Source organism: Zootermopsis nevadensis, unplaced genomic scaffold, assembly GCF_977971745.1.
Source record: "Zootermopsis nevadensis isolate Lab colony 2312 unplaced genomic scaffold, Znev_1.0 Znev_ptg000008l, whole genome shotgun sequence".
NCBI lineage: Eukaryota > Metazoa > Arthropoda > Insecta > Blattodea > Termopsidae > Zootermopsis > Zootermopsis nevadensis.
In genome coordinates this window covers 12345783-12363898 of record NW_028259140.1, presented here as the reverse complement: position 1 = coordinate 12363898, position 18116 = coordinate 12345783, and the positions used below count along the sequence as shown (strand labels likewise).

General features: G+C 39.5%; 1 protein-coding gene and 1 long non-coding RNA gene across 2 annotated transcripts in view; one reads left to right on the top strand and one right to left on the bottom strand.

The window, feature by feature from the left end:
- Window positions 1-18116, bottom strand: part of LOC110840496 (uncharacterized) — a 167188-nt gene that overhangs the window by 24100 nt on the left and 124972 nt on the right. The window lies entirely within an intron of this gene.
- LOC110840495 (glutathione S-transferase 1-1) lies at window positions 1014-14033 on the top strand. The gene is made up of 6 exons (XM_022085572.2): window positions 1014-1169; window positions 4737-4893; window positions 7767-7825; window positions 8344-8485; window positions 13289-13453; window positions 13569-14033. The coding sequence occupies exons 2-6, from the start codon at window positions 4753-4755 to the stop codon at window positions 13710-13712; spliced, it is 651 nt and encodes a 216-aa protein (XP_021941264.1). The 5' UTR covers window positions 1014-1169; window positions 4737-4752; the 3' UTR covers window positions 13713-14033.

The window sequence follows — 18116 nt, the reverse complement described above, 5'->3', positions numbered from 1 at the left end:
TATCATAATATGAACACAACCTTCGAAATATAGCATAATTAAAATATTTTGGAATGGCAGGAATACACCAAAATTAAATTCACGAAGAAATTAAAGATCATGTTAGTCTTCTGGATTGTGATGCCGCGTGGACTTATTTGTGGACACAAAATTTTCTGAGGAACATACTGTCTTCATCTTGAGGGCGGAATATTCCTTACAAACATTGCTACCCACCGACAACATACATAGGCAAATTCGAAAAGAGATTGTTTCCATTTGGTTCAGAATAATTTGCCTTATTTTTCATCATCTGAAAACGAAAAGATTTTATCTACTGTTTTGTATGGGCATAAGAGTCTGTCACTATACGGGAACAACAGAGGTTGAGGGCGGTTGAACATTTGCTTGTAATGAGGCGAAAGTAATAGAGGGACTGAGAAAATCAAGGAAAATGAGATGGGTAAGGCATGTAGCATACTTGGAAGCAATGAGACACGCACGCAAAATCTTAAACTTAAAACTTTTTAGGGAGGAGACATCATGAAACTCACGGGCGAGCATGAGAGGAGAAGTGGCATGCTTTTTTGTTCCGTAAAAGACGGATGAGCGACTATCAGCTTCTCAATCAGGCCCGTTCTCCCTGGAGATAGCTAAAGGAAAGATTTATCCTTATTAGGAACCCCCACTCATTATCCCAGACGAACAAAAAGCTCGCGGACTGTGAGTCAGTTTGTTGGGTTGATAGGTTAGGTAGCTTTTCCACTGCATTCCATTCCCTGTCAATCGTCCCCGCTCTGCCCGTGCGCTGGCTTTACGTGATTGGTCAGCCGCTGTGCCACGCCTTTCTACACGTTACTATACTTACAGAAAACATACATACATACTTTTAGACATTAAAGCTAAGTTCATTCATATTCGACAAGTGCACTCTAAGTTATTTTATACATGATTTCAGAGGGACTTTCGTACATCCACATACTCTGAATTAATTAGTCTGTTGTTGCGTAATTGTGATCGATGTTTTCGTTCAGGAGGTGAGAAGCAAGATCACCTTGGTCTCTCTCGACACGGTTCCTCGGGCGGAAATGTTCAAGTCATGTTGGGGTATATACGTAAAGGAAGGGACGTAAGGAAGTTCAGTTGAAGGCAAGCTGTCTTTGTTTGTGTGTGCTGTGTTTAGTTTCACGGTAAGTACTTTATTACTACCATTGGACACACCCATGTTTGTTTGTTTTATTCTCAAATGGAGCGTCGGCAATCGGAGGATATTGCCGGTTTGTTCTGTGAGTCAAGTGGATAGACGTGTGGTATTCAAAGTTTTGGTAAAATCTGCCTTAATACTCCGTTAATATACACTGCGATTTGTTCCAGTCTTCGACGAAGTAACGTCTTAGTGACCATTTACGAAATGGTTTAAAATAAATTTGCATGGAATTTTGTTATACGAAATACAAATCCGAAAGTACTACTGACCTGTTTTTTTACTCTCTCAAGTGTCTGGTACAGCTTATTAGCAGATGTTGGGTAACGTCATGTCCACACTGATGATCCCCAGTAATTTCATCTGACAGAAGAATTAAGGGCAAGTCGGAGGATAAATTAAAGCTGATCTTTGACGTTTGGATTCGTTTGACGAGGATAGCGACTATTAGCTTCCCAATGATTTTGTAACATTCTGTAGATGATTATGGTGGTGATAATTCAATTCAGTTCTTTGTATAAGAACAACGCGAAATGCCAAATAAAAGAAATCATATCAGTTGCTACGTCATTGGTAAATGAAATATTTCTCTAACTATGTATCAGTGTAATATGCGTTGTAGGCATTCTTCTGAGAAGTCTAGCAAACCAAAATGCTTATATTCAGCGAAATCTTGTTTTATACTGAAGCAGTGTGACATGAAGTTCGATTAAGATCATAATAAAACGCTGCAGTACAAGTCACGAAACATACCGGGTCTCCAATTTATGAGCTTACGGTCGTGCTTACATTGCGTTATCGGCCGCTGCTGTTGACGTAGGCGGGACTTGTACGCCTGAGTCACGGGCGAATCAGTTTCGGTGCCGCTAGTATCAGCGAACTACGAATATTTCACGTCACTAATACATGTTATTACATTAATTGTTCTTACCTTAAATCACAAAACATGTTTAAAGTGACTTCCTTGTGCTTGCAAGCAAGTTTCACATCTCGTTAACATGTTTCGAAATACTCGACGAAGCTCTTCTTGGGAAATTGCCAAATATTTTCTTTTTGTGATTTAAGGTAAAAACAATTAATGTAATAACATGTATTAGTGACGAGAAATATTCGTAGTTCGCTGATACTAGAGGCACCGAAACTGATTCGCCCGCCTTCGTCAACAGCAGCGGCCAATAACGCAATGTAAGCACGACCGTAAGATCATAAATTGGAGACCCGGTAAAAATCAAATGGGAAGGAGCAGAAATATAACATTCTCGTCAATACATGCAAATATTCATATGTAAGATTTGAGGTTTTCACAGCCGTGAGTAAGAAGATTTCTGTCTTCTGGGTTGTTGCGCTGCGTAGTATGGTCGATGTTCATCGCCCTGATGATGGAGGCAGTATGACCTCCGAAACGTTTGTAAACATCGACCATACTACACGGCGCAACAACACAGAAGACAGAAATCTTCATACTTATCGTCCTGATCATGGAGGCAGTATGACCTCTGAAATGTAGGTTAACTTCGACCAGACTACACGGCGCAACAACCCAGAAGACGGAAATCTTCAAACTTATCGCCCTGATGACGGAGGCAGTATGACCTCTGAAACGTTGGTAAACATCGACCAGACTACACAGCGCAAAAAACCAGAAGACAGAAATCTTCATACTTATCGCCCTGATGACGGAGGCAGTATGACCTCCGAAACGTTGGTAAACATCGACCATACTACACGGCGCAACAACCCAGAAGACGGAAATCTTCAAATATTTATATGTTCACATTTCACGATAGTCAGCTCTAGGAGGAAAATAATGTGTGCAATAATGTGAAAGAAGTTATATATTTCTCAGGTAACCTAATTATGACAAGAATTTGGTAATGAGAGATGAAGACGCGAGTTGATAATTTTGTGAAAATATTGTAATTCTCGTTTTGTTCGCTGATGTTTCAACTTCTGTCGAGAGACGCCAAGGATGTTAACAAAGAAATCGACTTGCCATGCAGTTGTAAATTGGCTTGTAGGCTGGCTGGCTCCATTGCCCTCCTTGAAGGACTTCACAGGAAAAGTCCAGGCTCGGTGTCAGATGTGTTCAACTGCCTTGAGCATTTGTTAAGAGTTTATTTAATTTTTAATTATATAGAATGTGAAATTATAGCGTATGTTTGGGTCAGTCAGCATTTTATTCTTTAAACGAAGAAAAGAGGGTTATAGAATCCAAGAAAGCCAGCAGAAAGAATTTTATCGGATACGGAAAAGAGTGGATCGCATGCTGGGAGCGAGTCACTTGTACGATATTCGTCTTCCTTCAGGAAGGATGAGGAACTTATCGAACGGAAAACCCAAACAAAAGAAATACACTGACCATGCCACCTCAGGTGCACAGACTAGGTCCGTCCGCCAGCTCCGCTAGTTTCTCCACCGGCGCTGTCTATTAGCTGCGTTCGCAAACCAGAACTGCACCTTCTTGAAAGTTAGCATTGTTTCTTGCTTGTGTTCACTTCAGTATTCCAGCACGATTTCTTCAAATACTCTGATTATTTGTGGTCGAATACATTGATAGGGAAGAGGAGAGGAGAGAGGATTAAGTTCGTAGCTTAAATCAAGGACGTTATCCGCACTTTGATTTTGCCCATTCCGAACGCAGAAATAATTTTAATGGAGGAATATTGGATTCGTGAAATTCTGCAATATGTTAGTGGAATCTTTGAACTGAACGTTTCCCGAAACTTTTCGTGGGTACGCTTGTGTTGGAAAACATCTGATGGCATTCTTTGGTGTAGTTTAACATAGGAACATGACTTCTGGTCTTTGGCAAAAGCTTGGTGGAGTCGTAAACTCGCATCTGTGCCCGATTTCCGGTAATACTGGCGTTTTTCGGGCGTAGCAGCCTTGATTACGACCAGCCATTGTTCGGGTTTTCATTATTTTCTCTCTCATTGTCAGTCGAGATGCCTTATAACATCTGCTTCCTGCAAATCCACAGTTGTTCAAACATCCAGCTTTCCTGGCTGCCTGTAATGGATATTGGCATTTCTAGGCCGTGTGATCTTACCTTAAGCAAATCGTCGTCTACTGGGTGCAAGTTACAAGTGTGATTTAAATAACTACCAACAAAACTGCAGTTATAGAAAATAATTACTTGTGATAAGTGTTGTTTATGAGCCCATTTCAAAGAACCCACAGTGTACTTACTGATACAATGTTTTCATCACTTGTTTTCTACGTCAAACACTGACGAGTGTAACCCTCCAAGTGGTTGAACCGAGACAATGCATGCCCAGTATCATTAACGTAACGTAAAAGTTTGGAACTCCTGAAGTCGACCAAGTAGAAGTTCGTGAGACATGACGTACACCGACCACGTCTGGAAACTGAGGTTGAAAATTTCCACCGAGGGTGCATTAGTTTATCTCATCCTCAAATAGAAAGGTTAACGTCTTGGAATCTTCAAGAATTACAAAATTTCCGCTCTCGCACTCTTGCTGTAATAATTTTTGGCCAGCCAGTGAGAATTATTGCTCCAGCTTCAGTGTCGATATTGATTGTTTTTTTCCAGAAGTTACTAGTTCAAGATGACCATCGATTTCTACTACGTGCCTGGCAGTGCACCTTGTCGCTCTGTCCTGCTGGCAGCCAAAGTTGTTGGTGTGGATCTGAACCTCAAATTGACTAATCTCATGGCAGGCGAACATCTTACACCTGCGTTTCTGAAGGTAATGCGTTTTATGGATCCAAAGGTTAGACAGACTAGAGCAGTGGTATTCAACATTTTTTGTTCGCGTACCCCCAGATATAATTTCTCTTCAACTTTGTACCCCCAAAGTTGTTGGTGTATAATTCAAGTTATACATAGTATATAATCTACATTTAAAATAACTTAAATAAATTACATTACTGATTATTCAGTGTTTATCATAAAATAATATATATTTTTTTAAATTTCACGTACCCCCTAAGATGTCTTCGCGTACCCCCGAGGGTACGTGTACCCCAGGTTGAATACCACTGGACTAGAGGATTTAATAAAGTATAAAACACAGTTGAGTACAGAAATTAAATTAATTAATTAATATTAATGAAAATTTTTAACATTCAAATATTAAAATTTTGCACTAAATAAGACATGTGAGAGATAATGATATAAAACCTGACTTGAAAAGGGGGGGAACTGATTAAAAAACTTAGGTTACATGAACCGACTACGGTCTGCAACAGGTTGATGGAAATTTCCCTAATCTTCAAGAATTTAGAAAAAGCCAACCTCGCCCTCTTGCTATAATAATTTTTGGCTATCCAATGGGAGTTATTCAGTCAGTAAGTGGCACAAGTCTCGATCTGTCTGACCAATTAGAACTTGCCAATTTGAACTGTTTTTCGTTGTGCAAAAACGAACTATTCTTTGGTGTCGGTGATGCAACGACAGTTTCAGGTAAGTTTCTGGACGTAGTGAACGCACTTCCACGTCACTCTGCAACAAGTTCATTTGATAAACTTCAACCTAATTTTCCACAAGAAGCTTTTAAATGTTTAACTGCGATTGTGCATTGGATCATAAAAAATCATTGCAATTTTTCTTGCACTGACAGTTCAACCTTCGATGTAGATTTTGTGTTGTGAACTTTAAATATTCCGTACGTGTATTTAAACTGCTACGTTAGTACACGTAAGAACCGAAGTTATCATGTAATCTACTCCGTTGACTGTCTCCTCTATCCCTGAGATGCACTGACAACCTAACCTAACCAGCTCCATTCTGTTCGCTACTGCCGTCCATTTTTACCAACCACTAACCTCAATGTTCTTACGAAAACGATGTACCAGTTTGATAGGAGCATAAGAAAGATCAAATAACTTTGCAGCAGTGTGAAAGTTGTGGAGAAGTTCATGAAAAGAGCGTAATAAATATGACGTGGCAGCTAGGGTTTGTCAGTTTTTAAAAACCGGGTTTAAAAACAGTTTTTTTTAGATAAAGTTGAAAAATTCGAAAACCGGTTTTTAAAATTTAAAAAAACCGGTTTTAGATACTAGAAGTAAAAATTAATTAATTAATTGAAAACGTTAACATTTTGCTATTCTTTGATTCATATGTGAAACCTCAATTTTCTATTTCAGGCAATTTTGTATCTAGAATGAGAACAAGATTAGGTAATCGTTCAGTGGACATTTTATGTTTTTTGAAATCATATTTCCTGAAGAAAAATTCTAAATGAAATGAAAATTTATAATTTATATTTTGTACGGATTTTAGTTTTTTATTTGGTTTTGTATGGAGTATATTTTATTTTGTTATATTTTTGTAGTTCTATAAATATTAAATAAACTGAACATTTTTAAAATAAATATATTTTTTACTGTTTTAATTGTATTTTGGTTTTTTGTAAAAATTCGAAAACCGGTTTTTCAAAAGTAGGTTTTTGTATAAACCCTAGTTGTAGCTAAACAACAGACTGTGTAACGAGCGAGCTTCTGGGCTCAGCTGTAGAAGTTGGCAAGAAGCTGGGAGCGTCATCTTGAGAGACATGTTGATATTAAGCACCTTGAATTTACATAATTAGTGGTTATAATTTCTCAAATTATCAATTTTCTGAGTTTTCTGCAGGCACGAGGAATATAAATGTTAGTTGGTTAGCAAATTTCTGTTATTTTGACAGTAGACGTTTCGGGACGGCAGGAAGTACCATGGAATAACCTGTTTCCTAAACACTGATTCACATTGCTGGTACTTGTTGACCATTTATTCTTGTAGCTTGCTCAATAGAAAATTCATAGGCTTCATGTGTATAATTAAAATTAGTTAGTATTGCACACAAAATATAGTTTACCTGGCGTTTTTGAGTTACAGGTAGCCCTCGATTTGCGCCGATTCAGGATAACGCCGATTTTGAAACCAGGAAGTCAAAAAGTGAAAAAAATATATTTTAATATTATTTATAACGTTTTACAATGCATCTCGTACTGCTTCTTATACTAAATCTCAATTCTTACATCGCTGATTTTGAATAAAAATTATAAACACAGTCATCTCTGCAATTACGTATGTTTCGTTAACGCGAATTTGCTCCAATGAGATCGATGAATCGGTAAAAGCTGTTTGTGAAATGCAAACTTTTGCATATGTGAGTTTGCTCTTATGCAATTTCATTCCTGGTGCTTTAAACTTTCAAAGGACTAATTTAATCTCTGCGGAGGTACCGGGGTTATTTATAGGTCGGCGTCGTACATGAATGCAACTATCGCATAACAGCAGAGATCGCTGTCACTCGCGGGGACCAACGATTTACATTATAAAAGAGTTTCAATTTACGCCGGTTCGTCCAGAAACGCATCCCCGACGTAAATCGAGGGCTACGTGTCTTTCATATGTATGGATGATGAGACGAAAGTAGTGAACAACTTTGTTTTCTGAGGTGATTTCTGTGTCTGTACAAGGCGACCTTGCCATGCAATCCCTAATTACTGTTGACAGAAGCCCATATTTAGCAGATATATACAGTTAATTACTAGATCTCGACTCTGAAGCCTGCCATTTAGGTGTGAACTAAATCAGTTTTCTCGTAATTAAGCTAGATGTCTCATTCTGTTTCAGATGAATCCTCAGCACACAGTTCCCACTCTCAATGACGGTGGATTTTATCTCTGGGAAAGGTCAGTTTAGAGACCAACTTTTATTCAAACTTATCACACGTTTGTTAATTTATTTTACTTGCTGAATTGGAAGTTATATTTGAAATGCAGATATATACATAAATATATTTTTAAGCTATTTTGTATGGTGACCTATAAAATATTATGGTCAGGAGATAAAATAAAATAATCAGAAATATTTTTAAATGGCCCGAACAAGTAATTGGTTGGTTGGTATATTGTGCATACTCGGAACAAGATTATTTTTATGGACTGTTTTAAAGTTTATTCCATTATGTGACATTTTAGTTTTCTTCGGTGATCATTATTCACTGTCAAGAAATAAAAGTACCGCCATCTTTCTGGATGAATTTGTTCTAGCCTTCTTCAAAGCAGGAGGGACTTGAATAACAAATTCCTAAGAAATACTGGGTTTTTTTTAATTCTTCTGCTCGGTGCTTCAATCGGGTAACATACTGAGTATTCTCCATTGCGCTCGACAAATTTAATTTCACTTAGCGATTGGTTTCTATTTCCAGTCGTGCCATCCTTAGCTATCTAGCTGACAAATATGGAAAGGATGATTCGCTCTATCCGAAGGACCCAAAGAAGCGTGCCCTTGTTGATCAAAGGCTGTACTTTGATATCGGGACTCTGTATCAAAGATTTGGTGATTATTATGTAAGTAAACTTGACCATTGCTGTTTGTATTGCCACTGCTCAAGTCTTTTGGACTGTGGTTTTAGAGAAACTTTTATATATTAAGTGCTTGTGAACAGCTTTTGAAAGTATTTGTACCGCATCTCAAGAATTGTAACCACATTACAGTTTTTACACAGTAGAAAAATATAATTTGGATTTCAGTGACTTTCTCTGAGGCAGTACAAAATTTAGCCAGTGCAGCACAATGGTGCTCTTTTTAGGCATTTTTTACACTTCGGCACAGAAAAAGAACGCTTTATGAGCATGTCCTGCCCATCGTTCTGTCTGTCATGTCCTTCAGCCTCAACGCTGAATTATAGCTGGCGGCGAAAATGTACGATAACTAGAAGTGTTCTGTGAAGAACACTTCTGTTGTTGTTTGCCCTTTGGAGAAAGAAGGGATTTTGTAGCGCATTTAAAAGGCTGAGGTTACTACTTCGGTTTTATGCCCCACCGAATTTCTTATATGTGATTACATCTGGTTGAAGCAAAATGATGTGGAGATTTCTATTAAAAAAGATCTTCTTATATGAGGAGAGAGAGCAGATGTACACGACAGAGGCTGGGATGTAAGAGAAAATGTTCTTTTGTAAGTATTTCTCATGGACAAGGCCATGGACAAGGTATCTGGAGAGGCACATACTGGATTTTATTAAAAGAGTGTTATTTTGTTACACATTATCATCATGGTGCCAGGACACCAAACTTCCAGGACTTTCCTGCTTCCTCTAGGATGTTCACCACTTCCTGTGTGGTCTTGGCTACTGGAATTCACGGCGATATCAACGTGCTTTAAACACGATTTCTCAACCAGTGGCCCGTGGCATAACTTAAGCAGCTACCTTAATGTTTGTTTAGCTACAGCTGATAAAGTTAATGTTTTACGAATTGAACACTGCTAGTTGTTGATCCTTTCTCAGTTTTGTGACATTTAATGGTCTCTTCAGTTTCAAAACCACATAAAGGTGGTAATTTATTGGTTTATCTAGTACCGTGGTTGGGACTGTACATTGAATTGGGTTGGAAATGGACAGAACAAGCACATAGCCGTCGTAGAGGTTACTTAACATTCCACTGATGTAACATATTTGAAATTTTGAAATTGCAGATGTGTGTACGTTCACATATAGCTCAAGAATGGTTAGACTGATTTACTCCAAATTTGGTATGATGACTCCATGAGAACAGGAAGAGATTTTGGAAAGATTAAAAAAATCAAAAAATTTGCCATGAATTTTGAGTCCATGTGAGGGTGGTTGCTGTAACTCAGAAGCTGAACAATACAGAAAAATCACACCCAGACCAAAGTTGTTTTGGTGAGAAAGTTATAGGATGCCATGACCCTATAAATCTTTCCCAGGTTTAAGTCCTGGCAAAGTTGATTTACTTTGTTTGGATACTAAATAAGATATAAGAATGAACAACAATTTTGACCTAAATACATTATATCTTGAAGAACCACATAGTTCGTAGATTTTTATCCGAAGCATACACTGTTTGAAAATCATTTCCTCTTTACAGCACAATGATTTAATCGACTACTAAGCGTTAAGTTGTGCTGTAATGTTTAGTATATGCATCATTGAGCTTATGAAAAACAATTATCATTTCCACAACCTGTCGTAGTTTTTGTCATATCAGGTTCATTTCTGTTACTAAATTAAAAAAATCTCAGTCTATGAAAGGATCTGTCTCGTTTCATTGTGTTTCCATTAAAGGCCATAAAGAGATGTTTTTGTTCAGAGAAATATTTCATTCTGTCTCTTTGGTCATGGCCCGTCTGAACAATAATAAATAAGAACAAGTAAATTTCTTGTTTAGTCGCGTCAGGCGGTGAGGGTCATTCTTCAAGTGTGTTGAAATGTTGGTGGTTATATATGTTTGTCTCTTCCACCTACAGTTGCATCATTTCAAAAAAGATGAGTGTGCAAATGTTCCATGGTGACAAGTCTTTGTTCATGTGGGGTACCTTTTTCTTTTCTTTTCTTTTCCTAGACCCACTGGGCCCCCACGTGACATATCACAGGTGCAGGAGGTTGAGATTCTGTAGTTTTTGTCCAGTCTCTGCAGTCACTTTGAGGAGAAATGTCATCTTTTCCAAATTCTAGCATTGCCTCACAGAGTTTCTCTCTTACGACCAAGTCATGAGCTGTTCTGAGATCCACAAAAAGATGATAAGTCTGAGTGTCATATTCTAGCATTTTCTCCAGCATTTGCCATATTGTAAAAATTTTGTTAGATTTTCCATGTCAGATTCCACATTGATAGCTGTGGAGTACTTTCTTTGCCCATGGTTTTAACCTTCCATTTAAGATGTTAGTAAATATCTGGTATGCCAAATTTAATAATATGATCCCTCTGTAATTATGACATTCAAATTCGCCCCCTTTCTTGTTTATTAGACACAAGTCCAATGTTCCATTCTTGTGGTATTGTTTCAGTGGTCCATACATCAACCATGAGTTTATGTGGATCCTACATTTTGTATTACTTCTGATGGTATTCCATCTCTGCCAGGAGAGTTATTATTGTATAACAAATGTATTGCTTTTGGCATTTCCTCTTCCATTGGGGGTTCACATCACATTCTGATCCGTAGTCTACTTGTCTACTTAACTCTTCCACATTTTTCCCTTCAAGGAGCATTTTACACCTGATCTTCCATTTGTGTTCTTACACATCTAACAATCTTACGATATTGGGATAAAAGCCTTTCCTATATGATGTATGCATTGATATGGTTTTCTACTTTTGTTTTGCACCTGAAATGCTAAATTTCTTCCACCAGGCTATTTTCAAATTGTCTTTTATGATATCTGTGGATTCGCTTTTCTTCTCTCCTTAGTTGTCAGTATTTCTCCACCATTGCTCATCACTCGCTTATAAACTTCATTCTTTGTCGCATTTTTACACTCCTTATTGTATCACCCTTCCTTTCTTTCAATTTCCTTCATACCTAATATTTCTTGTAAAATTTGAGGTTTTCACAGCAGTGAGTATGAAGATTTCTGTCTTCTGGGTTGTTGCGCTGTGTAGTCTGGTCGATGTTTACCAACGTTTCAGAGGTCATACTGCCTCCATCATCAGGGCGATGAGTATGAAGATTTCTGTCTTCTGGGTTGTTGCGCTGTGTAGTCTGGTAGATATTTACCAACGTTTCAGAGGTCATACTGCCTCCATCATCAGGGCGATGAAGATTTCTGTCTTCTGGGTTGTTGCGCCATGTAGTCTGGTAGATGTTTACCAACGTTTCAGAGGTCATACTGCCTCCATCATCAGGGCGATGAGTATGAAGATTTCTGTCTTCTGGGTTGTTGCGCTGTGTAGTCTGGTAGATATTTACCAACGTTTCAGAGGTCATACTGCCTCCATCATCAGGGCGATGAAGATTTCTGTCTTCTGGGTTGTTGCGCCATGTAGTCTGGTAGATGTTTACCAACGTTTCGGAGGTCATACTGCCTCCATCATCAGGGCGATGAGTATGAAGATTTCTGTCTTCTGGGTTGTTGCGCTGTGTAGTCTCGTCGATGTTAACCAACGTTTCAGAGGTCATACTGCCTCTGTCATCAGGGCGATGACCTCTGAAACGTTGGTTAACATCTACCACACTACACAGCACAACAACCCAGAAGACAGAAATCTTCCTAATATTTCTTCACTGGAAGGTGTAAGTATATTTTTTTACATTTCATTCACAGTAAGGCCTGTTGTGTCCACTTTACTTAACCTGCTGTGTATGTCCTCTCTGAATGTTTTAATACTGTCTCACTCTTAAGAGAGCCCAGATTGAATTTATTTGATCTTGGTCCTTTGAATTTACTTATATTTGATATCCTAACTCTAATTTTAGATGTCATCATTAATGGTCAGAGTCTATGATCCTCTGTATGTTCTAACATCTAATAAATTATTTAGATGTTTGGCATCAAGAAGTAGGTGGTCAATTTGGTTCTGTGTTTCCCCATCAGAAGACTCGAACCTAGTGCTTCCAATTGCCATATTTTGTGATTCTGCTAAATTGATGAGTCTGTTCCCATTTTCGTTGGTTTCCTCACGTGCATTCATGTCTCCAATTATGATTTTCAGGTTGTTCTTGGGGCAATTATCAATATGTCCTTTCCAGAGCCTCATAGAATGTTTTTCTTATCCTCATCTTCAGTGGGAGCAGGGATGTTTATTATGCTTATATTATAAGATTTAGCTTCCATCCTTAAGACACGTATCTCCTTGTCTATAGGTGTGAATATAAATATTCTTTGTTTTTGCTCTTTTACCAGCGAAGAAGCCATTGCCAAATATAAATTGTTTTTCATGGCAGATCTAGTACAAATTCCAGTTTGGTTTTCACATCTTTCCTGTTCCTACCCAGCGTTTCTCCTGCAGAGCAGTGATATCTGGGTCATAGGCAAATTAGTGTATTGATTAACATTGTCAATGCTCCTGGTCTGTACAAAGTTCTTATATTCGTTTGAGTCTCAGACCTTCCCTGAGGTACTACTTTGTCAGGCAGACATTTTGGGTATTCAACAGTAGATTGCTGATACTTGATTTTACCCACTGTTTTAGTGGTCATTGGTTCAAGGAAGGTTGAGTGAGTATATCAGTGCATTTTATCTTTGTGTGACCAAGAAACAACATTGAAATGTACTATTTGTCATGAAAAGACAAAGTATTTAATTAACATTTCCCTATTTTTGTCTTCTTTCCTTATTTGTGCTATTCTATTAAAGAATTTGATAATTTTATATGCATATTAGTTTATTTTCATGTATTTAATTTCAGTACCCAATCATGTTTGCTAAAGCCACTGGTGACCCAGAGAAGTTTAAGAAAATTGAAGAATCTTATAATTTCCTGGACAAATTTCTAGATGGGCAGGATTTTGTAGCAGGAAACAATCTCACAATTGCAGACATAGCAATAATTTCTTCAGTTTCCACTGCGGATGTAAGTGTTTAATAGCATTTAGAACACTAACTTGGAAAGGGTAATTTGAATGAGTAATTTGTTAATAATGGAATTATATTTAAATTGAGATGGTGTTTGTCATTGGCTCTTTCAGATTCTTGGTTTTGACGTGAGTAAGTACCATAATGTTGCTAAGTGGTATGAGAAGTGCAAGAAGATTATTCCTGGTTATGATGAACTCAATCACTCCGGATGTTTGAAGTTCAAAGAAATGTATGACAACCTCACCAAGAAGTGAAATAACAAACATGGCTCTTCAGAGACATTCGTTTCCAAGAAAAATGAATAAATGCTAATGAAATATGCAGTACAGCTGCTTAGTGATGAGGAGCTTGAGATATTGTGGCTGTCATAACTTGTAAGTTGTGTTACATTTTGAAATTATCCTGTCCTGGCACAGGAAATGCAGATATTTGTAGAAGTAGAACATGCATTGCTGTGATTTGCTGTTCTAAGGAAATTTAAATAGCTGTTCTTATGATTACAGTTTTATTGTTTTTTTCATGTAAAGTATTTTGTAGTTAAAGACAAAAAAGTAAAGTACTGTATAATACTATAACTTGTGCACACTCCATCACGCTGAACCCACATTGTGCCCAGGCCAATACCACCCAAAGCCAAGGCTAACTCAGCACAGATAAAACCCTTTCCAGCAAAGCCCCATGCATAGCTAAGCCAATGCACGCCCAATTCATGTACAGCCAAGTCCATACCCAATACAGCCAAACTTCACATCTTACACAGCCTTGGCCATGCCCAGTTAGTTACACAAACAGCTCAGCACCTGCCCAGCCCAAAGAACAACCAGTGACCACATAAAAATGGCAAGCTGATTCTTACATGTTTGCCAACGATGATAATGCCCAGGCCACGTATGCCCAGTCTAGCCAATCCGAAACTGGCTCCATGAGCAATGCAAAACATACCCAACACACATGTCCAGCGCAACTTAGAGGAGCCCATTCCATGTCGAAACCATGCCAACCCACGGAGACAACATCCCAGAAAATGCAAAGTACAGCCGGTGCCCAGCCCAACCAATGCCAAGCGCAGCCCATGCCAGTCCAGCACAGTCCAAGAACGCACATACCATGCCCAGTATTCTCAGCCAATAATCAGCTGAGACAATCACAATCCTGGCTCATACACTGACCAGACCATGCATAGACAAGGTGGTGCCGAGATCAGCACATTCCAAGCCCATGACAAGCCTGTGTTCAACTAGTTCAAAGCCATCCCAGTCTTCACACAGTCAGCCCAAGAACAGACACCACAATGTGCAGCACAGCCTATATCCAGGCGAGCTCATATCCAGCGTGGACTATGTACAGCAGTGACTATGCCTGGAGCATATACCGAATTACCTAAGCATGGCCGTGTACATACTAAACAGCCCATACCCAGAAAAGCCCATGACTGACGTGTCCCATGTCAAGCAGAACATCCCTAGCTAGCCCAACCAAGATTATCAGATTATACCCATTGCAGGCCATATTCATCCAAGTGAATGTGCCTCATTCCAGACCCAAAACATGTTCACCAACAGCCCACTGCCAAACTCATCCCACATAATGCCAAGGCCAGTCCATGCGCATCGTATCACATGTATAGCAAAGTCCACTTGGAGTACAACCGAAGTCCAGATGAAAGTATGAGAAACTCGGGCCTTAAGCAGACCAGGTGAGGCAGAGACCGAATCTGGCAGATACCATGTACGACCGAGAATCGGTCTCGCACAGACTGTAAGGGAGAGACAGTGTCTAGAAGACACTGGCACCCTCAGAGTGTCTGGTATATATCGGGTGGATATACGTTTTTTAAAAAAATATGTTGGATATTGTCTGAATAGCACAAAGAACGAAGAATTTTCGGAACATTTGAAAATTTTTTTGAATGGGAAATTTTTCAGTTCTTAGTTTTGTTCGCTTTTTGGGCAATTTCAAGCATTTTTTGATGTTTGAAAATTTTGAAATTGTTAAAAATTCCCCCACCTGCTGCATTGCAGAACTGGTCTCGGTATGAAATTGCTCTGACAAGCACAGGTGCTACAAGCAACACGTAAGGCAGAGACCCTCACCAGCAGAAGCCGAGTCCTGCAGAGGCCGGTTGTTGCAGACACCGAGACAGGTAAGACGCCGAGTCCGACAGAGACAGGATGAGGCATTCACCGAGTTTCGCGGGCATCACTTGGGGAAAGATTAGAAAAATGTTGACATTTTTCAAAATTTTCGAAAAACCAAAAAATGCTGGAAATTGTCTGAAAGGCGCACAAAACGTAAAATTTTTGAAAATTTTGAAAAAATTTTGAAGGTGAAATTTTTCAAAATTTTTTGGTTTTGTGCGCATTTCGGCCAATTTGCAGCACTTTTTGATTTTTTGAAAATTTTGAAATTTTTTCAAAATTCCACCACCTCACGCCTTGCAGAACTTGTCTCTCACGGACTGTTTCAGATGTACTGTGTGTGACGAACGCGGTCTGTGCCTGACTCGGGCTCTGCGCCGACCTGTCTCTGTATGACGTGGCTCTTACGTGCCGTCTCTGACAAGCACAGGTGCCACAAGCAACACGTAAGGCAGAGACCCTCACCAGCAGAAGCCGAGTCCTGCAGAGGCCGGTTGTTGCAGACACCGAGACAGGCAAGAGGCCGAGTCCGACAGAGACAGGATGAGGCATTCACCGAGTTTCGCGGGCATCACTTGGGGAAAGATTAGAAAAATGTTGACATTTTTCAAAATTTTCGAAAAACCAAAAAATGCTGGAAATTGTCTGAAAGGCGCACAAAACGTAAAATTTTTGAAAATTTTGAAAAAAATTTTGAAGGTGAAATTTTTCAAAATTTTTTGGTTTTGTGCGCATTTCGGCCAATTTGCAGCACTTTTTGATTTTTTGAAAATTTTGAAATTTTTTCAAAATTCCACCACCTCACGCCTTGCAGAACTTGTCTCTCACGGACTGTTTCAGATGTACTGTGTGTGATGAACGCGGTCTGTGCCTGACTCGGGCTCTGCGCGGACCTGTCTCTGTATGACGTGGCTCTTACGTGCCGTCTCTGACAAGCACAGGTGCCACAAGCAACACTTAAGGCAGAGACCCTCACCAGCAGAAGCCGAGTCCTGCAGAGGCCGGTTGTTGCAGACACCGAGACAGGTAAGAGGCCGAGTCCGACAGAGACAGGATGAGGCATTCACCGAGTTTCGCGGGCATCACTTGGGGAAAGATTAGAAAAATGTTGACATTTTTCAAAATTTTCGAAAAACCAAAAAATGCTGGAAATTGTCTGAAAGGCGCACAAAACGTAAAATTTTTGAAAATTTTGAAAAAATTTTGTATGTGAAATTTTTCAAATTTTTTTGGTTTTGTGCGCATTTCGGCCAATTTGCAGCACTTTTTGATTTTTTGAAAATTTTGAAATTTTTTCAAAATTCCACCACCTCACGCCTTGCAGAACTTGTCTCTCACGGACTGTTTCAGATGTACTGTGTGTGACGAACGCGGTCTGTGCCTGACTCGGGCTCTGCGCGGACCTGTCTCTGTATGACGTGGCTCTTACGTGCCGTCTCTGACAAGCACAGGTGCCACAAGCAACACGTAAGGCAGAGACCCTCACCAGCAGAAGCCGAGTCCTGCAGAGGCCGGTTGTTGCAGACACCGAGACAGGTAAGAGGCCGAGTCCGACAGAGACAGGATGAGGCATTCACCGAGTTTCGCGGGCATCACTTGGGGAAAGATTAGAAAAATGTTGACATTTTTCAAAATTTTCGAAAAACCAAAAAATGCTGGAAATTGTCTGAAAGGCGCACAAAACGTAAAATTTTTGAAAATTTTGAAAAAAATTTTGAAGGTGAAATTTTTCAAATTTTTTTGGTCTTGTGCGCATTTCGGCCAATTTGCAGCACTTTTTGATTTTTTGAAAATTTTGAAATTTTTTCAAAATTCCACCACCTCACGCCTTGCAGAACTTGTCTCTCACGGACTGTTTCAGATGTACTGTGTGTGACGAACGCGGTCTGTGCCTGACTCGGGCTCTGCGCGGACCTGTCTCTGTATGACGTGGCTCTTACGTGCCGTCTCTGACAAGCACAGGTGCCACAAGCAACACGTAAGGCAGAGACCCTCACCAGCAGAAGCCGAGTCCTGCAGAGGCCGGTTGTTGCAGACACCGAGACAGGTAAGAGGCCGAGTCCGACAGAGACAGGATGAGGCATTCACCGAGTTTCGCGGGCATCACTTGGGGAAAGATTAGAAAAATGTTGACATTTTTCAAAATTTTCGAAAAACCAAAAAATGCTGGAAATTGTCTGAAAGGCGCACAAAACGTAAAATTTTTGAAAATTTTGAAAAAAATTTTGAAGGTGAAATTTTTCAAAATTTTTTGGTTTTGTGCGCATTTCGGCCAATTTGCAGCACTTTTTGATTTTTTGAAAATTTTGAAATTTTTTCAAAATTCCACCACCTCACGCCTTGCAGAACTTGTCTCTCACGGACTGTTTCAGATGTACTGTGTGTGACGAACGCGGTCTGTGCCTGACTCGGGCTCTGCGCGGACCTGTCTCTGTATGACGTGGCTCTTACGTGCCGTCTCCGACAAGCACAGGTGCCACAAGCAACACGTAAGGCAGAGACCCTCACCAGCAGAAGCCG